Genomic DNA, 25,059 nt, shown 5'->3' with positions numbered 1-25,059 from the left:
CACCACAGGAAACCCAACAACTAGTGAAGTGAGTAGTGAAGTAGAGTAGAAGTCACGACAATATTTCGGTGAGTAATTTGTTACTGTTGTCGCATGATGTTTTCAGGGATGAAAGTCTTCCGGATTTACCCGGAAATCCGGATATTTGACAAAACGCTTGAAAATCTCCGGTTTTCCGAATGGAGAAATGTATTTTTCGGATTTTTCACGTTCCTAGACGCGGCGTAATACTTCGTCGTCCTTGCATGGGCGCGGTCCTTAAATAGCCCAAACATAGTTCATTGATTCAAGACAGGTGTTCTTTGTCCACAGCGTGCGTGCCGGAGCTCATTAGGCACACGCGCCCAAGGCCCGCCTTCAGGTGCACGAGCTAAGGCGCGCGGGACTGACACCGTTCTGCGCAAGCGCAACACAATTGCACTAGAAAGCGTGTTCAAGCTGCCAGTGTAGCTGCAGTCTTTTTAGTTGCGAATTACGAGTATTTCCTCGTGTTAATAATTCGCCATGTCAAAACAAGCAAAACTTTCCTCCTTCTTTCGACGTGAAGAGAGGTAAGCAATTTATTCTATATTTTTTCCATCAAAGTTGCATTTTGTGGTTTCGAAGCCAAGTTTTAGTGCCGTTTCTAGAACACAACATCAAGAAAACGTGGAAGAAACAGCAATAATGGAAGAGCCGGTTTCTAAGCTACCTAAAACTAGCAATGGTAATTTATTTTTTGTTACATAATGTACTCAGGCTGCAAGTCAGTGTGTGACCCCCCCCCCCCCCCCCCCCCCCCCCCGAAAAATCCTAGCTACGCCCCTGATTTACATGAGAAATTTGGTATTCATTGGTGTGTTTAAATTTACAGACAATACGAACTAATGTAAACAGTTGGCTTCAACTCGCATAAATCTGAATTGGAAATGTTTAGTTCACTTTAGCTTCTGCAAACGCACAACTCTACTAAACGATTGATAAACGAGGCTCAATGTCCCCAACATTGAAACCTGAAAGCTTCAGAAACTCTAACAGACCTTTACTTTTTAACAGCACTGTTTTGGGATTTTGCTGACCTTCAACTCGTTATCTCGTTCTCGTTATCTCTAGCCGCATTATCCTGTTCTACAGGGTCGCAGGCAAGCTGGAGCCTATCCCAGCTGACTACGGGCGAAAGGCGGGGTACACCCTGGACAAGTCACCAGGTCATCACAGGGCTGACACATAGACACAGACAACCATTCACACTCACATTCACTCCTACGGTCAATTTAGAGTCACCAGTTAACCTAACCTGCATGTCTTTGGACTGTGGGGGAAACCGGAGCACCCGGAGGAAACCCACGCGGACACGGGGAGAACATGCAAACTCCGCACAGAAAGGCTCTCGCCGGCCACGGGGCTCGAACCCGGACCTTCTTGCTGTGAGGCGACAGCGCTAACCACTACACCACCGTGCCGCCTCTTTGCGTGTTCAACTGTCTGATTTTTTTCAAAGTAATGAACTGTGTAGGCAGGAAAATCACCGCGTTTTCTAAATGCACTCCTGAAAATTACTCATTAACTAGGGGAATTAAATTTGATATTTTTGACATGTTAATCATTAATGTACATGAAAGAAAAAGGCTTAAAAGTAATAACTTGTTTTTGTGAAAATAAGTACTAGAATGCAGGGTTTTGCATGTTATTAAAATATTTTCAGGGTGGGGGCGTCGTGGCTCAGGTAGATAAGGCGCCATACCATAAATCCGGGCGACCCGGGTTCGATTCCGGCCCGAGGTCATTTCCCGATCCCTCCCTGTCTCTCTCTCTCTCTCTCTCCCGCTCATTTCCTGTCTCTACACTGTCCTATCCAATAAAGGTGCAAAAAGCCCAAAAAATATCTTTAAAAAAAAAAAAAAAAATATATATATATATATATATATATATATATATATATATATATATATATTTTCAGGGGACGTTGACACCCCCCCCAATCTTAGTTTGACTTTCAAAAGTTCAGGGTTTTTTCTTTGCTCCACTTTCATCTCTGTTTTGTACAACATAAGGAAACGGTATAATGGTAAAGAAATAAAACAAAAGAGGCTGGCTATGATGTAAGAGAATTCTGCAACCCAGAACCAAATGGGAGCGCCACTTTTAGGCAGGGCCGAAATCTATATATTATGGTATTTGTTGTGGGGTTTGGTTGGTGGCTGTAGCGTCGGCGGATGGCGGCTGCGGTCCTCGTGGGAGTGAGCATTCTGCTGCTGGTCGTGGTGCTGTTGTTGCTGGTGGTAGTGGTAACCAGCAAAGTGTTATTCAACTGTGAACTGGACTATGAACTATTAGCCAGTGGGCTGTATGTAGCTGAAGATAAATACGTACATACAAGTAGGATAAATAATGCATTACGGAACAGTATTTTCTAAAAAAAAAAAAACCCCTGTTAGTTCACTTGAGTAATGTCAGTGGAGTGTAACGTATCTGGTGTGGTAGATACAAAGAGATTAGTTTTGTTTCCGAAAAAGTTATAGAAGTTGGTGGTAGGTTAAAGGAACAGTCCACCGTACTTCCATAATGAAATATGCTCTTATCTGAATTGAGACGAGCTGCTCCGTACCTCTCCGAGCTTTGCACGACCTCCCAGTCAGTCAGACGCAGTCAGACGCGCTGTCACTCCTGTTAGCAATGTAGCTAGGCTCAGCATGGCCAATGGTATTTTTTGGGGCTGTAGTTAGATGCGACCAAACTCTTCCACGTTTTTCCTGTTTACATAGGTTTATATGAGCAGTGATATGAAACAAGTTCAGTTACACAAATTGAAACGTAGCGATTTTCTATGCTATGGAAAGTCCGCACTATAATGACAGGCGTACTAACACCTTCTGCGCGCTTCGGCAGCGCATTGATACGGAGCTCAGATATCAATGCGCTGTCGAAGCGCGCAGAAGGTGTTAGTACGCCTGTCATTATAGTGCGGACTTTCCATAGCATAGAAAATCGCCACGTTTTAAATTGTGTAACTGAACTTGTTTCATATCACTGGTCATATAAACCTATGTAAACAGGAAAAACACGGAAGAGTTTGGTCGCATCTAACTACAGCCCCAAAAAATACCATTGGCCATGCTGAGCCTAGCTACATTGCTAACAGGAGTGACAGCGCGTCTGACTGACTGGGAGGTCGCGCAAAGCTCGGAGAGGTACGGAGCAGCTCGTCTCAATTCAGATAAGAGCATATTTCATTGTGGAAGTACGGTGGACTGTTCCTTTAAGGTGGCTCGCTAATGTTCTTTTATTTAGCTAGTTGATCCAGAAACTTTTAGCTTTTACCTTGTATTATATTTGTTTTAATTACTCTGGCTACAAAATAATTGTGTACACGCATCACTTTCATTGGAAATGTCCCTTTATGTGCATCCTTACTAGTTTTTATTTTAGGTCTTAAGTTTTGTATTTAAGCTTTCAGCTGTGAATTATGCCACAGTGCTTTGTGGTGTTTTTTTTCTTTTCCAAGGGCGTACTCCGGCTTAGATGTCCAGGGTATATAACTAGATCTATAAATAAATCGTCACAATGCTGTACAAACAAACTGTTGTACCTTCCATGATCTGCGCTTTAGTAAATCAGCTCGCAGAAAAATAAATCGGGCCGCTCACAGTTCAGGAGGGTTCGTCTTCAAAGTGTCCTTTCAGCTTAAAGATATCAGAAGCAGTTTTTTCTCTGTGCAGAGATTACTCCATGTATGCTGATGTTTTGGCCCGAGTCGTCTGATAATATTGGTGCATTGCTTAATTTTTGAACACTTTTGTGGAGCCCAGTATCGACTACATTCGACTTTTGGGTTAAACATTTTAATACATTCAAATGGGCGTTTGGTTGCGTGTTCCACTCTACTATCGGTACATATAGAGTCCTGAATTTGGACAGTCTAAAGCTGGGTTAATGATTAACGGATTATTGAGCTTGTATTGCACGTTCAGTATGACACATTAACTGCGAGCACACACTCGATGGTGTTATTACAGATCCAGTGTCATTCAGGTGAGATTTCTCATGTGATTTTATTCATCTAGAATTCATGGGTTGCCTTTTGTTTATCTAATCAAGTGTTATGTACAGAAAGTGAATGCCAAAGAGGAACTATGTCAGGTGACTGCTTTTACTTGAAGTGCCATTTCAGGAACTTGAGCGTGTTGCTATTGTGTTCTCTTTACTCACTGCCTGAGTAACTGTGGGTGGAAACGCACTCCGCATTAAAGCAGTCTTCCCAAATATGAACATGACACGCGGACCTCAAAATATCACACAGGCTACATCCGAGTCACGATTTCGAAACTGTTTGAGTCATGTCTGAGCCCAAACCAACCAGCATTTCTCCTCAGCATAATCTGTCGTGTGTGATAATAGTCACTCAGTGCTTCAATTCAGCTTTGGTTCTGGCTCAGGCTTCTTGTCCCACTTGGATTCAATTTTTCGAGCTTACTTAAAGGACCCATGGCATGGTGGTTTGTTGATGCTTTAAACGGGCTCGTGGAGGCTTCCGGATGTTATATCCGCAGCCTTTCTCGAAATGAACCCTCGGCACGTAGATGTAGCCTCCTGGGAGAAAGCCCCATTTCAGCGCTTTTCCCAGTGCGTCGTTTTGCTAATGAGAAGCATGGAGGCGGGGAAGGGTAGAGGGTGGGGGCGGGTCTTATCAATATTCATGACATGTAAACGTGTTACCTCTGATTGGCTAACAGCACTGTGGCGCTACCTCCAGTGGGTCAGAACAAGCGGATGTGGGTGTCTTACTATGGCGAGAGAGAAGGAACAAACCGCGAAGGGAAAAATACCGCGCGCTGACGTCATTAAGGTGCGACGCGAGGAAATAAAAAAAATAAATTCAACAAATGTGTGGGTTTTTACTGAACAAACAAACAAATAAAATGAACGAGTGACTTAAAAAAAAAGAACTATTTTGATTGGCTATTATAACAGAGCATGCTGCATGCTTTTTGGTTTTGTAGCGCAGAGTACCTGGCTAACTGCAGGAAGCGGTTAGCTGCACAGCTAATGTAGCCATTGCAAGGCTAAAGGCCTCTGCATGCTCGTGCGACAAGGCTTTCGCAGATAGCTTTTCGCAGACAGTTGTAATTTATTGTTGAGCGGGGATAATAGGCGTGCGCGATGTTATTCACCGGCACAACGCAAGGGGGCGCGAAGTCGCTAGGAGTAGTTGGTGGGTGTGGTTAGTGGAGTGTTTATCCTCCGGTTACTTATAATGACTAGAACTGGAGTCGTATAGATGTACGTACTTCCTCACTTCCTCGATCAACCGCTCTTCGTGCTGCTCCATCTTCGCTCGTGTTTTTAAAAATGCCGGTCGTGAAAACAAACCAAACTGGGAAAGTAGGGAAGCGGAAGTGCGTGTACAGCGGGTAGAGTGGACCAATCGGAGCCCTCTTGTCTGCGGCGCTGTCTGCGAGGCTTCTGCGGTGGTCACAATTTTTGGGAGGTGCGCGCAGAGCGTCTGCGAAGGTGGGGGGGCTACGCAGACACTGTCTGCGACGCTATCTGCGAGGACTGGGTTGTCAGCATAAATTGGCCTTAACGTGGCACCGATTTTAAAACATGGCAAAACAACTTAACAGTTATACACTTACTTGTTCGGTGTTTGTTGCTGATGTGGCAGGGATGCTTGGTACGGACCCAGGCTTCAGTGACGGTTGATGTGCAAAACCTGCCCTGTACTGTCCCAAGTTGTGGAAACATTCCTCAGGAAAATGCTTCCGACAAACATACACCGTCTTAGGTAGACTCGACGGCGTATTATTGGAGTCAATAAAATTAAGCCACTGCGTCTTCAGGGGCTCTCCCATCGGCAGTAAAAACAGACTCCTTTCTGTGTTGTCACATCCATGTACAGCGCAACTTCCATGTTTGGTGGCAACTTTTGAGCTGGGCGGGCAATCCATACAGTGGGTGGGAATCCGGGGGCGTGGGGATCATCTCCCTTGCTGACGTAGGCAAGGGAAGAGTTTATCAACGCGCCGTTTTGACGCGCCATTCTCAAATGTTGGGCATAGATTGGTTTACACAGTATGAAGAAAAGGCTGAACAAAGGCTGAAGTGACTCAAATCCGATCTTTTCGCCCATATGTGACCTGTATCCGATCTTTTATTGACAATATGAACGACACAGATCCGATTTTTTCAAATCCGACCCAGGCCGTTTGGATATGTGGTGCTAATTCCGATTCCTATCCGCTCTTTTCATCTGCGACTTCAGTCTGAACCGCCAGGTCGCATTCATCCGACTTACACGTCATCAACAAGCCACAAACGTCACTATTCTGCGCTGAAGTAGGCGGCGGGTCTCTCAAAAAAGTTACAACAACATGGCGCATAATCACGGGCGCAGATAGAGGGGGGGGACGAGTCATATTTAAATTCACCTCGTTCGGTCCCCCCCACTTATAGGGAGGAAAAAACGTCTATGCTGTCTTTCTTTGCATAAGGCAAACCTCACGGAAAAATCAAAAGACTAATTACCATTCGGTTTATTGAGGTGCACAGCAGTGTATACATAGTTGCAACAACTCACATAAAACAAAACAAAGACTGATATTCGGTTGGTTGAGCTGCGCAGACTGCACAGGTTGCGAGCTCGAGCTTGGTTACTATGGTTACTAACAACAAGTTTGACAGGCATATCGGGGTTGGGGTTGGTTTGCTGGCAGCTTTGTCCCCCCCCAAGTTTTTTGTCCCCCCCCAGTTCAAAAAACGTATCTGCGCCCCTGCGCATGACATCAATGCGAGGGACGCTTCGGGCTGTGAAGGTTCTGAATCTTCTCAATGGAAGGACGCAGAGGTTAGGGAGCTGATTTCCATTTGGGGGGATGCAGCTATTCAAACTAGATTGGATGGGTCATACCGCAACCGGGCGGTTTTACTTCCGTAAACACTGGCCATGCTCACTGCGTGTGACGTCGTCGTATCCTGCAGTGCGCATGCGGAACACTTTTAGGTCGCTTTTCGTTCATACTGAGGATCACATACAAGTCGCATATATTTGTTAATGTGAACGACCTCACAAAAAAATCGGATTTCACAAAAAAATCGGAATTGAGCATTAAGCCTTGCAGTGTGAACGTAGCGAAAGTGAAAATTTCATGCCATGGGACCTTTAAAGTAAAATTATCCATTTGTAGTACTACTGGTACCGTGTGTGTGTGTGAGAGAGATTCAGAAGCTTTGCAGGGTGATCTGATACTTGGTGCAAAAGTAGGAAGTACAGTCTTGAAGTCACTTTTGGTTTGCATTCACAATGTATCTAGGAGTATGAAAATAGACCTCTTGATTTCACACCGTGGTAGCAGGAAATGTCCGCCCCGTTTGAGGACAGAGAAAAAACACTCTCTGCTGCTGCAATAACTATTGCATTTGTACAGCCCTGCTCGGGGGCATGAACCCATTGTGCGTCTGTGTTTTTGTTGCCTTTTTCAACAATGCATCCATGCGATTAAAAAAAATAATAAAAATCATGCATGTCATGTTAAAGAGAATCGCCCTCAAGCACAGTAAATAGTGACATGCTTGGCGATTCTGTTGCTAGTTTGGTCATGTTGCAGAGAGATATTGCTTATATGGTTACAATGGTGGTTAATATGAGGAACAATTTCACAGTTTTTGCTGTTGGCGCCTAAAGATTAAAAAAAAAAGCATGAGTTAGTTTTCTTACTGCCTGTTGTACAGTAATGTCATTTCATGAGAAGTCGAATCTAGAACCAGTGAAGACAGCAAATATTGGACTCGATGTCCCAAAAATGCAATGTAGCCACACAAACATTATGCTCCGAGATCTGAATGCTGATCTCAAATTATTATACAAGTGGTTTAATGACGATCTTTTGGCTTTATATATAGACAAATGTAAATTTTTAATATTCAGTAGTACACGTAAACTTGGTTCTTAGTAATATTTCACTGGAAGTTAATGGTCAGCCACTTGAGCGCAAAGAATCTTTTAAATATTTAGGTGTTGCGCCAAACAAAAATATGACCTGGTCTGATGATATAGTGCATATTCTGGACCAATTTCGTTTTTTTTATGAAAGAATGTCGCTTTACACACTCATCCAGAAGGGTAATTTTGCACAAGGCCATCTGTCTAAAAATGCGTCTGGAAAAATCCTAAGGGAGTCTGGAGCCAAATTCGTGATGTTATCTGCGGAAGCGCCAGCAGGCTGCGCGAGCTTTGCACGGTTTCAGTGCACAGCCTGTGTAGACCAAGCGCTCCCATTTCTCTCTCATTGTCCGGTCTTTTGGGAAACGATGAGTACTAATCCCATCAAGATTGGTGTTGCTACACCCTCCTATGATACATCTGTTAACCATTTTAATAATTACGTGATAACGTTGAAGAAATTTGCAGAAAACCACCAGGTCGTTTTCTCATAAACAAACCAGCGCTGACGTAGGATTCAGAGGGAGGCGTCCCGCACGAGACGTCACAAAAATCGATGTTTGCCGGGAAATCCAAATGCCAAGTTTTTTTTAGAGGCGGACCAATCGGCCTCAGATGGCTTGGTATTGTGCAAAATGTGACAGATATTTGACAATTTTAATATAAAACAGGAGAATTGCATTGCTCTTGCTCCTGAATTTACCCGTGATATGCACTTTAAGCACAAAAGTCTGTCAGAGGCTTGGTGTATTGCGACGCATTAAGCATCTACTACTGCTTAGTGCTCACTTGACACTTTATAATAGCCTTATGACTGCTTTTTTTTTTTTTTTTTTATGCTGATTTATTATGGGGTGATAATAATCAAGTGCTCATGCAACACCTTCAAATATTACAAAATAATGCTGCAAAATCTATTTTAGAACAACCTAAGGACTTTTCTGCCACTCAAGCTCTTAATCTGTTAAAATGGGAACCAGGAATTACAATATACATAATTATTCTGCATGCCGCTGTCAGGATTTACACTTGCCATGTGCACGAACTAACTGGGTCAAACAGCGTTTTATATTTCATGCGGCCGCTGACTGGAATAATTTAGATATGACCAAGACGTGCATCTCGCCTTAATGACTTCAAATCGTTTCTAAGATGAACTTTATATATATATATATTTTGCTTTGTGTTTATTTGTATTATTTTATTCATATTTGTTTTTTAAATAGATATACATGCAGGACCTCTCTGGAAAAACACCACGGTGATGAGAGCCTCCTGTATAAACCTTGATATAAACGAAAATAAATAAATAAACCCGAGTTATGCCAAAGACTCGGTTTGGCTAGTTAGCAATCTTGTGGGATGATGATGAAGCTTTGGAAGCTGCTTGGTTTACGGGAAGGGGAGGGTGGGAGAGCTGGACAGGGTAAAAGACAAAAGTGCTGCTGCATCGGTTGCTTTAGGAAGAGATGAAGCAATAGCAAAACCCGACTGGTGTCAGGTAGTCAACCGGCATTGTGGGTAATGTAGGAAACTGTTAATCAGGAGACCATCGTGCAGATGAAAGAAGGTGAAACTTAGGCTACATCCACATGACAACGGCAACGAGATTTTTTTTTTTTAGCAGGTAAAAAAAAATATCGCGTCCACATGGGCAACGGATCAGTAAAATATCAGGTACATATGGCAACGCAACGCTTGCTGAAAACGATGCAATACACATGCCACACCTCCACGTGCGCTGTAAGACGGTCCCATCGAAGACACCAGAACAATAGAAGAAGTAGGACGCATGCGCTTAAACCCCTTCTTCTACCCGGCGTGAAGCACTCACAGGAACAAACACACAACAAGAAGAAGAAGATGGCTGCGACTACGCGAGGAAATCGTGCCTTCTGTGTGTACAAATTAGTTTTATTAGTGTGCATAGTTTTATATAACTTAATTTTCTTATTGTGTGCGAACATTTCGAAAAGCAGTCTTATCCAATAAAAAAAAGAAATTCAAGAAATGGTTCAGTTACTTGTTTATTTAAAAGAAAAGCTGTATACAAAAGTGAATGCAGTGCAGTGGTTCATACAAAACAGTCTGTTGAAGGGTCTTCTGACCCTTTTCCCCTCTGCCTCCATTATAGTCAGGTAACTGCTGCTTTGTGTGGAAGGCTGTACTTTCTGTTCATCAAAGCGGGTGTAAATTGTCTGTCTGGCAGGTCAGTCAGGTTAATGTGTAAACAAATCCGTTCTACTCATCCAGACGACTTCGCAACGGCGCCGTTGCCAGATTTTTCCACTCTGGAACCCGTTCTCAAAAGACTTCGTTTTGGGGCACCCAAAATGCCGGTGCCGTGTGGATGCCAGGCCGAAACGATGAAAAATTATCAGATTCGCCTGAATCGGGGCTGTGAAAAATCCGCGGAATTCCGCAAATTTGGCCGCCAAAAATATCATTTTAGTAAATCATCTAATTTTGCAATAAAAATTGGGGGGGGGGTAGGTTTCTTTTGCGACAATGACAGACCGGTTTATGGCATTTGCGCCATGCTTACAAACCACGGCACGAATCTTGTGCTCTTTAAACACGCTTTCGATATCAACGGTTTTGAAAAGGAGAATTTCGCGGTATGTCCGTGTCACGGAGGGACATCGTTCAGAGGGAGGACGGTGAGACCGACGATGTCAAAAACATTTGCCAAGGAAAACGGCATCAAAAATCCATGGAATTGGCGATGGCTGGAGTTTAAAGCCGGTAGTGAATATCTCCATGAGCACATACGGAAGATAAAAGAACCGGGGAAAGCTTACTGCATCTTGTGCCATCAGGATGTGAAGTACGGTTCTGGTGGAAGAACGTGTTTGGTTGACCATGTTAAAGGAAAAAAACATGCGGAATTGGTGAAATTGAAGCTGTTGAACTATAGATTACCAGGTAGACCATCTTGTTCACATTTATATATTCAATTTATAATAGTGCTGTCAAAAATGTCACGTTATTAACGCGTTAACTTGACTCAATTTTAACGACGATAATTTTTTTATTGCGAGATTAACGCTCTGTGACATGATGCCACGCCCCGCACAGCCAGAGTCCTCTGCCCTCCCCCGAAGAGCCACGGTGCTCGGCTTAGGTTTCGTTTTCCTATCGGCGGCTCCAGCCCCACTTTGTAGTGGCTGTGACAAGACGTGTTATGCTCTGCAGTAAAAAAAAAAAACCATTGGTACAACCAGTGTTCGAACTATGCCGATATTTTCGGGGGGTCCCTTTTTTCCCTTGGGGGGGTGCTTGCGCTTGTCTCAGAGTGCGGATCTCCATCGCGCGCTCACTTCGGATATGCAAATGCTTCCCGTTACACACGATTGCTATGTCAATAAACATCATTTTGCCAATATTTTAGAGACCCCCCAACATTTCCCAAATCATGTTTTCAAGGGATCTCGGATCCCCCGAGTACCCCCGTAGTTCGAACGGTGAGCAAGCCCATTCACTTTTTTTATGCTGATAAGAGAATTACAATGGTTTTTCATGTGACAAAAATGTGCGATTAAATTGCGATTAATCGCGAGTTAACTATGACAGTCGCGACATTAATCGCGATTAAATATTTTAATCGCTTGACAGCACTAATTTATAATAAACAGTTCAAATTAAATGGCATGGTTGAGAAAATATTTGCTTTCAGGAGATGCTTCAAATCTATCAATATACACAAAATCTGTTCAGCTTCTGGGGCCCTGCGGGCCCCCGGCTCCTCGGGGACTGCTCCCCCCAGACACCCTGCTAAAATTGTTTCCTCGGATTTTGTCATTTCTATTTCACAGCCCTGCTGAATCCGTTGCCGTGTGGACAGGGCCTTAAAGTTACTTTTTACCAAATAAATCTCGGGCCCCATTGAAGATGACGTTTGAAGTCGTTCAGTGTGGATTATTCCTTCGAGTCTTTGAAATGCTGTTGTGATCCTTTTTTGCAGACCCAACACTTCAGGAATAAGCTCTATGGAGAAAATGACATTCCTCTAATGTGTGTGGACCATGTCTATGGAGGTAGTTAAACAACAATGATTTAAATAAATAAAATCCTCACTTTCATTCCTTATTATTGTTTTTATAGTGATGATCTCGTATCACACATCTTCCGTTCATATTTTCAGTCGTTTAATTCTTAAGCTCTAACATCGTACTTTCTCGTCTGTTCCACAGTTTACGATGAGAAGAAAAAGTTGATCACTGGAAGCTTTCTGCCAAATAAATATCCATCCAAAATGATCATTCACTGTAAAGACCTGCGCGTCTTCCAGTTCTGTTTAACCTACACCAAAGAAGAGGATGCCAGAAAGGTACTTGGATCTTCTCATACAAATAAAGTTTTAACATGAATTTAATCTAATGATCGTGCCCCCTTATTTTTATTTTTTTTTTTTGCTTTAGATATTTCGGGGTATTGTTCATCACTGCCTGGAGCCAAAGTCTCTGAAATGTGTCTTTGCTTTTTCGTATTCTCATGCAGCAAGACCAGGTATCAAATTTCATCTTGAATCTAGTTTTACTTCATGTGAATGGTGGTATTTTAACTTTGATACGAGGTTATACACAATTTTATAGTTTAATAATTCATACATTGCTCGTGTATTCATGAAGTGTGTCGAAGAGAATGTAATCCTCAATCATTTTTGAGTAATAGCACGATGTATATGGAATCAATTTTGTGCCAAAATGTTCATACAATACTTTTGAAATATATCAAACAAAAACGACAAATCAAAATACAAAAAAAGTCAATTTTTTTAGACTGGCACACAAATTATTCGTGTAATCGTGCAAAATATCAGTCTATAGAGATCTTGCATGTGACGTCACAGCCGATCCAGATTATGACAGACGCCATCGTGTCGGTCAAACGCCATATTCCGCCTTCTACTTCTGGTTCTACTTCTGCTTTTACTTCTACCTTTTCTTCTGGAAAACCCTACTATGTACAATTCTACTACAACGGCTGCGGCTACAAGCTCTCCCTACCTGTGCACGGTTTTTATGTTTTTTGTGTGTATTTTTGCGTGTTGTTCGTCTGTACCGGACTTCAATATCCACTACAACCGTATGGACTTACTGGACATTGGTTTCCACCAGAAAATGACGGTTTGTAGCGATTTCCATCGCATGCACAACATTCCGGACGAGAAAAAAAACCATTCCGGACGAGACCAGATTGCGAGACCAGCGGGGTCTCCGTGGATTGTTATCGGAAGCAAAGCGAAGGAGGCAGCGCCGGGAGCCGAAGCAAAAGCCAGGCTACAGGCAGAGCCGGCCTGTTGACTAAGCTCAGAAAACAGCTACTCAAACCTCCACTGCCAAGCCTCTACCTCTCCAACGCCAGATCCATGTAAACAAGACGGACGATTTGGAATTACCTTATTCTATAATCGGCTGGTCAGTGCTATACTCAATACTTAAGTGACTTACCCATCCAGTGAGGATCATTTTCTTGTTTACAAGATGCCACATCTGAGTCGCTGACAAATCCTGAATTTCTGTAAAGATAACTGTGCAGAGATTTATAAGCACACAGTGCTTCACCACTGAACAGCGAGGGAAAGTTGATGAGGTAATCATACACGTCCGGGTATTCCGCTGGCAGTTCAAAATCTGGTCGTGAAAACTCCGTCCGGAAAGCCATAAGGGTCACAAATCTGTAGATCGTTTATTTTAGACATATATCTAGTTATCTGTTCATTAGAAAAATGAGCCGTGTAGTCCGTCGGTTGAAATTGATCCATTCTGTACACGAGTGCAGCAGTATTCAGCGGTGTTTTTGACCGACAAGATGGTGGTTGTGTACTTTCCGGTCACGTGACTGCAAGATCTCTATTACTCTTCAGAAACCTTTATTTTTGTTCCGCGTCTTTCTCAGTTTTGTTTGACGTAATTTATTTCGGTTGCGATTCCAGCTTTCTCGTTTGCGCTCCCTGACTTTTTGCTTACAGTTTTGGCACAAACTTCACGTGTGGGCGGGCTGTCCAGGAATGCATTCCCATTGGGTAACTTGTGTTTGACTGACCGCTACGCTCAGCCATTCCCTACTCGGATTCTGGCGGACTGTTTGACGAGTGACCGATCCGTTGACGGTAAACAAGGATCGAGTGGACTTCAGTGGCGACTATGATATTGAATTAATTCAACAAAGTGTAAATACGGGACAAATGTGTTGTATGTGTTGCAGTAGTACAAAATCCGAGTAGGAAGTGGCCGCAACAGCCTCCGGAGGAATGGCTGAGCGTTGCTGTCAGTCAAACACAAGTTAGCCAATGGGAATGCATTCCTGGACAGCCCACCCACACGTGAAGTTTGTGCCATAACTGCAAGCAAAAAGTCAGGGAGCGCAAAGGAGAGCTGGAATCGCAACCAAAATAAATTACGTCAAACAAAACTGAGAAAGACGCGGAACAAAAATAAAAGGTTTCTGAAGAGTAATAGACTGATAGTTTGCACGATTACACGAATAATTTGTTTGCCAGTCTAAAAAAAAATTGACTTTTTTTGTATTTTGATTTGTCGTTTTTGTTTGATATTTCAAAAGTATTGTATGAACATTTTGGCACAAAATTGATTCCATAGATGTATATTCAGAATAAAAACAATTATACGTTTAAACAATAATCAGGGTTCTAGCTAGACCAAAATATCAGCGTAGTGGCACCAGTCATAACAGCTGGGGGTTTGGGGGCCACCTTGGGCCCCTGAAAGCTCACGGGTTTGACATGCTCAGAGATGCATTCTAGTGCATTTCCTGGCACTTGCAAGCCTCCCTGAAAGTCACTTTTTTTTTTTTGGTCATGTTGGAGATTTTTTTCTTTTTTTGCCTGAAGCTGCTGTGACTTGTTTTTGATTGAAGACTTATTATAATTAATATTCAACTATATTGGTGACGCATTTATGTAATAAGAATAAAACAGCCAGTTGATGCTCACCAATGCCGCTTTTCCACTACAAACGCGGCTGAGTCGGGCTGAGCCGTGCCGTGCTGAGTCGGGCTGAGCGGGGCTGTTGGAGTTGCATTTCGACTACAACCGCGCTGAACCGTGCTGGCTGGAAGTGGGTGGACACATTGGGTGGAGTTAGCGAAAGTGGGTGGACGTCACGTGATGTCGTTAGGCGGCGCAAACAGTGACATCAGTGATCTTTTAAGCGGTAGTCTCACGACCCGAATAGTAAACAATAAACATGGAGGACATGGAGTCGTTAGTGTTGCTGGTCTTGGTTCTGTGGCTTGTTGTCACCGACAACGCCAACAGATACTGGCAAGAGCGTATAGATGAGGCGAGGCGCATAAGGCTTCAGAAATTCTCGTAATTCGTAATTCTTCTTCTTCTTCCGGGTTTGCGGTGTTTACAGATCCCAGCGTGCTCGCGGGGCGTGTGTGGGCATGTGAGGACACTCCTCCTCACCAATCGGTGCACAGGGGAGTGTCTGCTCACGCCCCCAGCCTCACTCGGCTCGCTTCGGCTCGCTTCAGCCCCACTCCAAAACGGTGCGAGTTTTAGGGGCTAAGCAGGGCTGAAGCGAGCCGAGTCGTGCTGTTTTTTGGTAGTTGAAACGCGAGCCGTGTCGGGCTGAAGTGAGCTGAAGCGAGCTGAAAAAGGGTAGTGGAAAAGGGCCACAAGTGTCAGCTTTATTTTCAGCTTCAGCCATTCAATTACAGTCCATGACTATCCAGATCTAACTCAGGGACCGGCACATACTACGTACATGTCGTGCAAGTGCCTCTTGACATGGCTGGAACTCTACTGCAAACACAGCATAAGGAAGGAAGTAAACCGGACCAGCGTGATCAGTGACCGTCTCCACAGAACTACTCGGGCAGCGATGCACTGGGCGCTTACGTAGACGGGGAATGGAGTACGTCTGAATGTAGAGCATTCACATTGTGGTGCGCCGTCGCCACTGCGTGGGAGTAACGAGAGAAAATTAAACAAAAGACGACATTTTCAAGATTGACAAGTCTTTTTATTCGCGTGTCGGCCCCATACGCTGAAAAGGCCTAGTGAGAACCCTGTATAATGAAATGAAATTCTCCTGACTGCTCATGATTGGGAAGGCGATCAAGAAAAGTGGAAAAATACATTTTGCAGATTTGACTTGATGCTTTTATTGTCGCCGTCACAGCCGACATGCTTCCAACTGTTATACAGTCTCAAGTACCGTTATATCATCGCCTACATAGTCTACCAACTGGCACAACAGCTGTCCAATTTACACGCCTTTGCTAACTGTTTAACATATGGTCAAAATATTTAAAAAAAGGAACAGAGGGAGAGGAAATACTCGAGTTCTTTCAAAATGTATCTAAATTGGTTACTCACCGAAGCCTCTAATCAGTACGTACAAAAGTAATTCAGTGCCTTTCTGGCTTTGACCTTTCAGAAAGACATGCAGCACAGAAGACTGTTATGTTCGATTCACCAGATGACTGGATGCAAGAAATGAAAAGGACCAAAGGAACGTGTAGAATAACGGCTAAAAACGAGAACTTCGAACTTTCCACAAAGTAAGTGATGACTTCTCAGTGAAACGGATTTAAGAATCGTCACGATTTGACCCAGTAGCAAGATTACACTTAATGGTTTCATGATCGTCATTCATTGGGACCCCTTCAGTGCCCTTGGACGAGTCACGGACTTCATGAAATCTTTTACTGCTGTGCCTTTTGACGGAAGAATGTTTTAGGCGTTGACTGTAATTCATATGTGCCACTGTGAAGTAAAAGTAACGTGCCATGTAAGGTACATAAAAGGAGGTGTTTATGACAAGTAGTGTCCGTCATAAGGCACGGTGATAAAAGATTTCATGACGTACGTGACTCGTCCAAGGGCATTGAAGGGGTTAATTGGCCCAGTTACTAATAATAGTTTGTGTTATTAGTTCAGTTCATATAATGTTCACATTTCTTTGTAGATTACCAAAGTACTTCATCATTCCAGCAGCTATCACCGATCAGGATTTAGATCAATTCCCAGGAAATGGGTTGCCAGTAAGTGTTTCTAGTGTGTGTGTGTGTGTGTGTGTGTATGTATTAGTTGCAGCATGTGCTGAGGCGTTTGTCTCAGGCACACTGAATGCAGACCTAGCAAATAATTAACAGATTAAACCGAATACTCGAAACGTACTGTAGCAGAACCAGGGTTTTAAACAGGAACTGTTGTGGCTTGTTGTCGCCAATCACATGCATGTATGTAAATTATGAGACTAAAGAAAACTCAGTAAAAAGGGAAGCAGCTTGTTTCAGGCTTTCAGAGACTTTTCGCTTGTCTGGTCTGTTTAGTAAGATGATAAGTTGATTTACAAAAAGAAACTAAAGACAATTGGACAGAGAAGTACATGTGTTTGTGTTCTCTGATTCAGCTGTTCAGTATTTGTGGGTTTAGTTAAAAAAAAAAAGTGGTAAAGAAAACTATCACTTCAAATGGATGTGTAACTTTGACCGTACATTTTGAGTAAGTAAATGGCAGCTAGAAATATAGACTTCTTTACTCACTCTAGTGCATCCATGAGAAATTGTTTTTACCATATCCAGAAGGGTGTGTTTAAAACACGAAAATAACACCAAAGATACACACCCTTTGTCCACCAAGGTAGTTCGAGGGTATGAACCAGTTCTTCATGTTTTAAGAGCCAAAGAACTGCCAGGAAAACTGGTTCGAGAGCAGAACCAACTCTTTGCTTATCTCGAAGCGATTCTTGCTGCTTACATCAGGGACTAGGTGGTGGGATTATCGTGACCAATTAAAACTTTATGAACTAAAACCATTGTTGTGCTTGGCAGTAGCATTGCTGGGAAAGCAGAGACCTATACAGACATGTACAGTGACGTAATGGTGTGGCGCTGTAGCATGTAGGAAAGCAAACCGGCTCTTAGGAAGTTTGCGAGTTGAACCAATTCCAAAACGGCACGAGCACCTAGTTCATGTTGGTGGAAAGGAGGTGTTTATATGTGGTTCTTCCCCGACCGTTTCCACAAAGTTGGAAGCACACAATGACGATAGGATTTCCTTGACTCAAACCAGACCTGTTCCAGCATGACCGTGCACAAAGCAAACTCCATGAAGACATGGTTTCAAGGTTGATGACCAGGTCTTCTCTCTTGACATCAGTACCCAACCTACCTAATACCCTTGTGGCTGACTGAGCAAATCCCCACAGCCACGCTCCAAAATCTAGTGGAAAGCCTTCCCAGAAGAGCAGAGATGGTTATAACAGTAAAGGGGACCGACTCTGTTTAATATAGTGGCCATGTAGTGTACATCAATGGCGAACTGTTACTATTAGAGCTGGGACTTCAGCTCAGCCAGAACTTAGATACACCAAAAAAGCAACAGGGCAAAGGATTTTGCAAGGGATTAGTGGCAGGGTACCAGGTAGCTCTGGGTCAGCTACCTGGTACCCTGCCACTACTAGAGGTCAGCTCTGTTGACGTGTGTGTGGGGAAAAAGAGTCTGGAGACAGAAATCTTAGGCTACGTTTACATTAGACCGTATCTGTCTCATTTTCTTCGCGGATGCACTGTCCGTTTACATTAAACCACTGGGAAACGGGAATCCGCCAGCGTCCACGTATTCAATCCAGATCGTGTCTGGTCCGGTGCTGTGTAAACATTGAGAATACGCGGATACGCTGTGCTGAGCTCTAGCTGGCGTCTCACTGGACAACGTCACTGTGACATCCACCTTCCTGATTCGCTGGCGTTGGTCATGTGACGCGACTGCTGAAAAACGGCGCGGACTTCCGCCTTGTATCACCTTTCATTAAAGAGTATAAAAGTATGAAAATACTGCAAATACTGATGCAAATACTGCCCATTGTGTAGTTATGATTGTCTTTAGGCTTGCCATCCTTCCACTTGCAAGTGGTAAGTGATATGCACTGGGATCACACACACAGCGGCTCAGTCCCGAATCACTGCTCGTGCGCTTCACTCGCGCGCTCTGTGAGCTGCGCAGGGCCGGAGTGCGCACCCTCCAGAGGGCACTCGCTGTTCAGGGCGGAGTGATTTGGAGCGCAGGATGCCTGCGGAGCCGAGCGTATCCGTGTATTGGTATTGCTGTGTGCACGCAAATCGTGTATTGGTGTTGCTGTGTGCACACTAATCGTTTTAAAAACGTTGATCTGATGATCCGCTGATACGGTCTAATGTAAACATGGGCTTAGTTTCTCGGTCGTTAGTCTGTGCTACTTGCTCTCAGTAGCACTGGCTTGACCGCTTCTATTAGCATTCACAAACATTACTGATAAACGACTCGCGATTAAGCTCGTGTTAGCCTTCGAGGAGGCCAAGGGTGATACATTTTTGGTCCCTCCCACTATAAATCAAACTCTGATTGGTTAATTCATCTGTCCCTTCCGACATAAACTGCCATGGCCTTCTGTCCCGGCAATGAAGTCCTAACCAATGAGTGAGCCGGCTCTAAACTCTTCTCAGCCGAGAGACAACAAACAAAAAATCTAATCGGATAACTCTGTTTTAATGTTTTCAGGACAGTAACCCTTTCATTTCTGAAGCAAATTTGACAGAAAATGAAGCTGAATTAGAAGCGAATAATTATAATGAAATTATGAAAGAATTAAAGAATGAAAAATTAACTATAACATTTTAAATGCTGACAGGTTTAGGCCTTCTCTGAAGGCCTCGAAGGCCATGACGGTTCCCCTCTGTGTAAGGTTTTTCACCTATGTAAGAGTGTCATTTATGTTTTTAAATTATTTTGTTTTCAAGATTTGGTGCTGGTCCCACCATAGCGGCTGTGCTTTATTTAAATCTTCCTCTGTGCCCACAAGTCAGGAGGATGGGGTTGTACAGACCTACATGGAGAGGTATGCATGATTAAACACTGGATATAGTGTTTCACCTTCCATTTAGCTCTCAAGTTATGACTCAAGCCTCACCATTTTGTGTTGCGTCTGCTGTTAAAATGCATGTTCTGGGTTAACAGGTTTAAAATACAGTGGGGCAAAAAAGTATTTAGTCAGCCACCAGTTGTGCAAGTTCTCCCACTTAAAAAGATGAGAGAGGCCTGTAATTTTCATCATGGGTACACTTCAACTACGAGAGACAGAATGGGGGGAAAGAATCCAGGAAATCACATTGTAGGATTTTTAATGAATTAATTGGTAAATTCCTCGGTAAAATAAGTATTTGGTCACCTACAAACAAGCAAGATTTCTGGCTCTCACAGACCTGTAACAACTTCTTTAAGAGGCTCCTCTGTCCTCCACTCGTTACCTGTATTAATGGCACCTGTTTGAACTCGTTATCAGCATAAAAGACACCTGTCCACAACCTCAAACAGTCACACTCCAAACTCCACTATGGCCAAGACCAAAGAGCTGTCAAAGGACACCAGAAACAAAATTGTAGACCTGCAGCAGGCTGGGAAGACTGAATCTGCAATAGGTAAGCAGCTTGGTGTGAAGAAATCAACTGTGGGAGCAATTATTAGAAAATGGAAGACATACAAGACCACTGATAATCTCCCTCGATCTGGGGCTCCACGCAAGATCTCACCCCGTGGGGTCAAAATGATCACAAGAACGGTGAGCAAAAATCCCAGAACCACACGGGGGGACCTAGTGAATGACCTGCAGAGAGCTGGGACCAAAGTAAGAAAGGCTACCATCAGTAACACACTACGCCGCCAGGGACTCAAATCCTGCAGTGCCAGACGTGTCCCCCTGCTTAAGGCCAGTACATGTCCAGGCCCGTCTGAAGTTTGCTAGAGAGCATTTGGATGATCCAGAAGAGGACGGGGAGAATGTCATATGGTCAGATGAAACCAAAATAGAACTTTTTGGTAAAAACTCAACTTGTCGTGTTTGGAGGAGAAAGAATGCTGAGTTGCATCCAAAGAACACCATACCTACTGTGAAGCATGGGGGTGGAAACATCATGCTTTGGGGCTGTTTTTCTGCAAAGGGACCAGGACGACTGATCCGTGTAAGGGAAAGAATGAATGGGGCCATGTATTCTGAGATTTTGAGTGAAAACCTCCTTCCATCAGCAAGGGCATTGAAGATGAAACGTGGCTGGGTCTTTCAGCATGACAATGATCCCAAACGCACCGCCCGGGCAATGAAGGAGTGGCTTCGTAAGAAGCATTTCAAGGTCCTGGAGTGGCCTAGCCAGTCTCCAGATCTCAACCCCATAGAAAATCTTTGGAGGGAGTTGAAAGTCCGTGTTGCCCAGCGACAGCCCCAAAACATCACTGCTCTAGAGGAGATCTGCATGGAGGAATGGGCCAAAATACCAGCAACAGTGTGTGAAAACCTTGTGAAGACTTACAGAAAACGTTTGACCTCTGTATTGAGTATTGAGTAAAAAGTATTGAGATGAACTTTTGTTATTGACCAAATACTTATTTTCCACCATAATTTGCAAATAACTTCTTTAAAAATCAGACAATGTGATTTTCTGGATTTTTTTTTTTTCCCTCATTCTGTCTCTCATAGTTGAAGTGTACCTATGATGAAAATTACAGGCCTCTCTCATCTTTTCAAGTGGGAGAACTTGCACAATTGGTGACTGACTAAATACTTTTTTGCCCCACTGTATGTCCGTTAGGATTTTTAATGTTGTCCAAAAAGTCACAGCTCATTACTCAGTCTTCAGCTAGCATTATCTCCAAAATGGATACAGAACCACTGACGAACCCAAAAGCTCAGTGGCAGAAGAAATGTCGAAAGACAATTTAATATTCCCCCCCCTGAATCTTATTGCTTTTTGTCCTTTTTAAAACAGCTTTTCTTTCCCCCCGTGTAAAATGCTTTCTCTCCTTTTATTTTTTTCCTCTCTCTCCTCTCCCCCCTCTTTTCTTCCCTCCCCACTTTGTTCCAGAATGCTTCAGGCTGTGGCTCAAAACCACCTTTATTCTGTGAAAACGGAGGATCTGTCAGAAACACTTCCTGCCATTCAGGACATTCAGCAGTCTTACACCAAGTTCAAGCAGTTTTTTCTCATTGGTGATTATTTATTTATAAATAATTCATAAAATCCACTTCCTGGTTCTGAGGGGGGGCACTGAAATGTTCATAACAGATCTGTGTGTATATGTCAGGTTTCAATCCCTTTCCTTTTACAGATAATTCAACTGATTTTTGGGTGTCGGATGTCAAATGGTTCTCCTCTCTTGAAAGCTCAGGCTGGCTCGACATTATAAGGTATCGGTTATTTTGCCTTAAACCAGACACAGTTGTACATGTAAAGCTGTTGAGAGAACAATTGGAGAAACCCCCATGTTGGTTTTATTTCCAGACAGTGTCTTCATAAAGCAGTGGAAGTGGTAGAGTGCCTCGAAAAGGAAAATACCAATGTCCTTATAATGGGTAGGTAATATCCGTACATTTCCTGACGTTTTATTTGAGATGTTGGACAGCAGGTGAAGCCTCTTTTTTTGTGTTTCAGAGGAGGAAGGTACAGACCTGTGCTGCGTCATTTCCAGCCTGGTTCAGATTATGCTGGATCCTCACTACAGGACACTGGCAGGCTTTCAGGGCCTGGTGCAGAAAGAGTGGGTGGCTGGCTGCCACGCTTTCCTCGATCGATGTAATCACCTTCATCAGAAGGACAAAGAGGTAGTTCAGTCTTGCTAAGGACAAAGTGATTTTATAAGAGAATGGAGGAACAAGAGATGCTTGTACTGGCAGCAGAGTCCACTATAAGGCCTACATGAATTACAGTGGAAGTGTGTGTGTGTGTGTGTGTGTGTGTGTGTGTGTGTGTGTGTGTGTGTGTGTGTGGCTGGTATAGAATCAGTGTTCACATGCTTCAGTAGGGTTTGTGCAGCAGTTCGAGGAGACATATCCCTGACCTGCATGCTGACTCATATGTCACCATGGAGCAGTTTGGAGACGTCATACAGCAGCGTACGAGCTACTGACGTGCTTCGAGAACGTTTGTGGTTTAATTTAATTTAGCCATTTTCGTGGTTGTTGTCGGAAGCTGTGTATCTACACGGTCACATTTAGTTGAGTTCATAAATGTCTCCTCTCATCTCATTATCTCTAGCCGCTTTATCCTGTTCTACAGGGTCGCAGGCAAGCTGGAGCCTATCCCAGCTGACTACGGGCGAAAGGCGGGGTACACCCCGGACAAGACACACAGACACAGACAACCATTCACACTCACATTCACACCTACGGTCAATTTAGAGTCACCAGTTAACCTAACCTGCATGTCTTTGGACTGTGGGGGAAACCGGAGCACCCGGAGGAAACCCACGCGGACACGGGGAGAACATGCAAACTCCACACAGAAAGGCCCTCGCCGGCCACGGGGCTCGAACCCGGACCTTCTTGCTGTGAGGCGACAGCGCCAACCACTACACCACCGTGCCGCCAGTTCATAAACATATTAAATTTAAATACTTACTGTATTGTAAGATGTTTGTCAAAATGCATGTGAAGTAACCCATATTCTCCAAACATGTCTAGAATAGTTATAAGATTGTAGTTTTGGACAGCGGTACCATGTGCTTAGCACTTTTGTTTGTTTTTTGCGAATGTTCGGCGGCATCTTGTACCTAATATTGGTTAAAATTTGACTTCAAATTAAATAAAAAAGTGGGAAAGTAGTGATTACACAAGTGTTCATTTCAACTGATATGAAACACCTAAATAAGTTCTGGCGAAACTGCCATGTGATCACATGATGAATACACTCGTGTCTGGAAGTTTGTTTGAGAGCATGCCTAAACAAACGGCATCATGAAGGAGCTATCAAAAGAAGTCTGCAACAAAGGTCTGGAAGAGTGTCCTTCAGGGCTTGGTTATAGTCTAGACAGACAATATTACATCGTTGCACAAAGATATGTGGTGAATGTATACATCGTGAGCGAGTGAAAATATTTTTCAACACGAGAAGATAAAGCTCATATCTTCATGCCAGTGTGTAATGTTCTTTATATTATATGGACTCATCCACACAAAAAAACAAAACTCAAGTTAATTTTGACTACGTGCGTCAAGTCAGCGTGAAAATACTGGGAGTGATGTCATCGGAGTGAAATATCGGAAATTATTATACCTAGAGGACACTTTGTCGATATAAACATGTTCTATTCCCTTCTAGCCGGTTTCCATCATTTGGTTTGATAGCACGCAATATTGTTGGCATATCGCTTATCCTACATGTATCACGTTGCTCTACCCAATGAAGAATGAGCGTTGAATATGGTTTACGATATTGCTAGTGAGCAACTGTGACAATTTGAAAACAAACATGGCCGCCAGGTTTGCTTCGTTAAATACGGAAGATTTTGGGAGAATTTTGAAAGAGACGTGTTGAACACTCGAAAGGAATGTGTATTATTATTAGTAGTAATAATAATAATATTGGCTGGGTTGTTTTTTTTTTTTCATGGTACATCAGATGTATTCCATTCAGCTAGCATGATATTGAACTCCTCTTCGACTCATTCAGTATCATGCTAGCTGAATGGAATATATCTGATATACCACTCAATGCCAGCCAATATTATTTAAATGTCACTCAGATCTGCGATGTATTTCGAATCAAAAGTGCGAGTTTTTCAACGCGAGAAGACACACTTCATATCTTCAAGCCAACATGTGATTCTCTTTGTATTATATAGACACATTCACAAACAAAAAGTACCCAAATTTATCAAAACAATTCAGTTTCCTCACAAGTGACCTATTGATTTGTCAGTTTTGATTCTCTGATTTTGAGACACACACATGCACTATGGCAAAGATATAAAGTTTATATATGGAAACAAGTGTTTTACTGGGAAACGCACTACTCATATTTTTCATACGAACTACATGCGGGATATTGAGTAACGTATAGTTTGTATGGAAAATACGAGTCGTGTATTTCCCAGTAAAACACTTGTCTGTATAATACATATGTTATTTACCAGCCGGGAGGTCCGTATGGTGAAATACCGTGACCGAGGTCTTGAAAGTACTGAGCGAGGCCCTCTGGGCTGAGGTCACTATTCAAGGCCGAGGTCACGGTATTTCACTATACGGACCGACATTAAGCTGGTAAATAATATATTTATTTTTTCTTTACCAAATTCTAACAGAAAACGAGAGCGCCCGAAAGGGAAAACCGAGCCGAGCCGCCATTTTGAATCCTCA

The 25,059-nt window shown here is 43.2% G+C and overlaps 1 protein-coding gene across 2 annotated transcripts in view; it reads left to right on the top strand.

Annotated features, from left to right (window-relative positions):
• The window catches only part of mtmr12 (myotubularin related protein 12), a 49,426-nt gene that overhangs the window by 11,593 nt on the left and 12,774 nt on the right, over positions 1-25,059 (top strand). For both annotated transcript variants that reach the window (XM_060907281.1, XM_060907279.1), the window contains exons 4-13: positions 11,883-11,955; positions 12,112-12,248; positions 12,340-12,427; positions 16,330-16,453; positions 16,861-16,936; positions 19,676-19,773; positions 21,791-21,915; positions 22,035-22,113; positions 22,208-22,278; positions 22,358-22,527. In XM_060907281.1, coding sequence (XP_060763264.1) covers positions 11,883-11,955; positions 12,112-12,248; positions 12,340-12,427; positions 16,330-16,453; positions 16,861-16,936; positions 19,676-19,773; positions 21,791-21,915; positions 22,035-22,113; positions 22,208-22,278; positions 22,358-22,527 — 1,041 coding nt within the window. The remainder of the gene's footprint in view (positions 1-11,882; positions 11,956-12,111; positions 12,249-12,339; positions 12,428-16,329; positions 16,454-16,860; positions 16,937-19,675; positions 19,774-21,790; positions 21,916-22,034; positions 22,114-22,207; positions 22,279-22,357; positions 22,528-25,059) is intronic.

The sequence above is a fragment of the Neoarius graeffei genome, chromosome 24 (assembly GCF_027579695.1).
Source record: "Neoarius graeffei isolate fNeoGra1 chromosome 24, fNeoGra1.pri, whole genome shotgun sequence".
Classification (NCBI taxonomy): Eukaryota; Metazoa; Chordata; class Actinopteri; order Siluriformes; family Ariidae; genus Neoarius; species Neoarius graeffei.
This window is presented reverse-complemented; position numbering and strand designations above follow the sequence as displayed.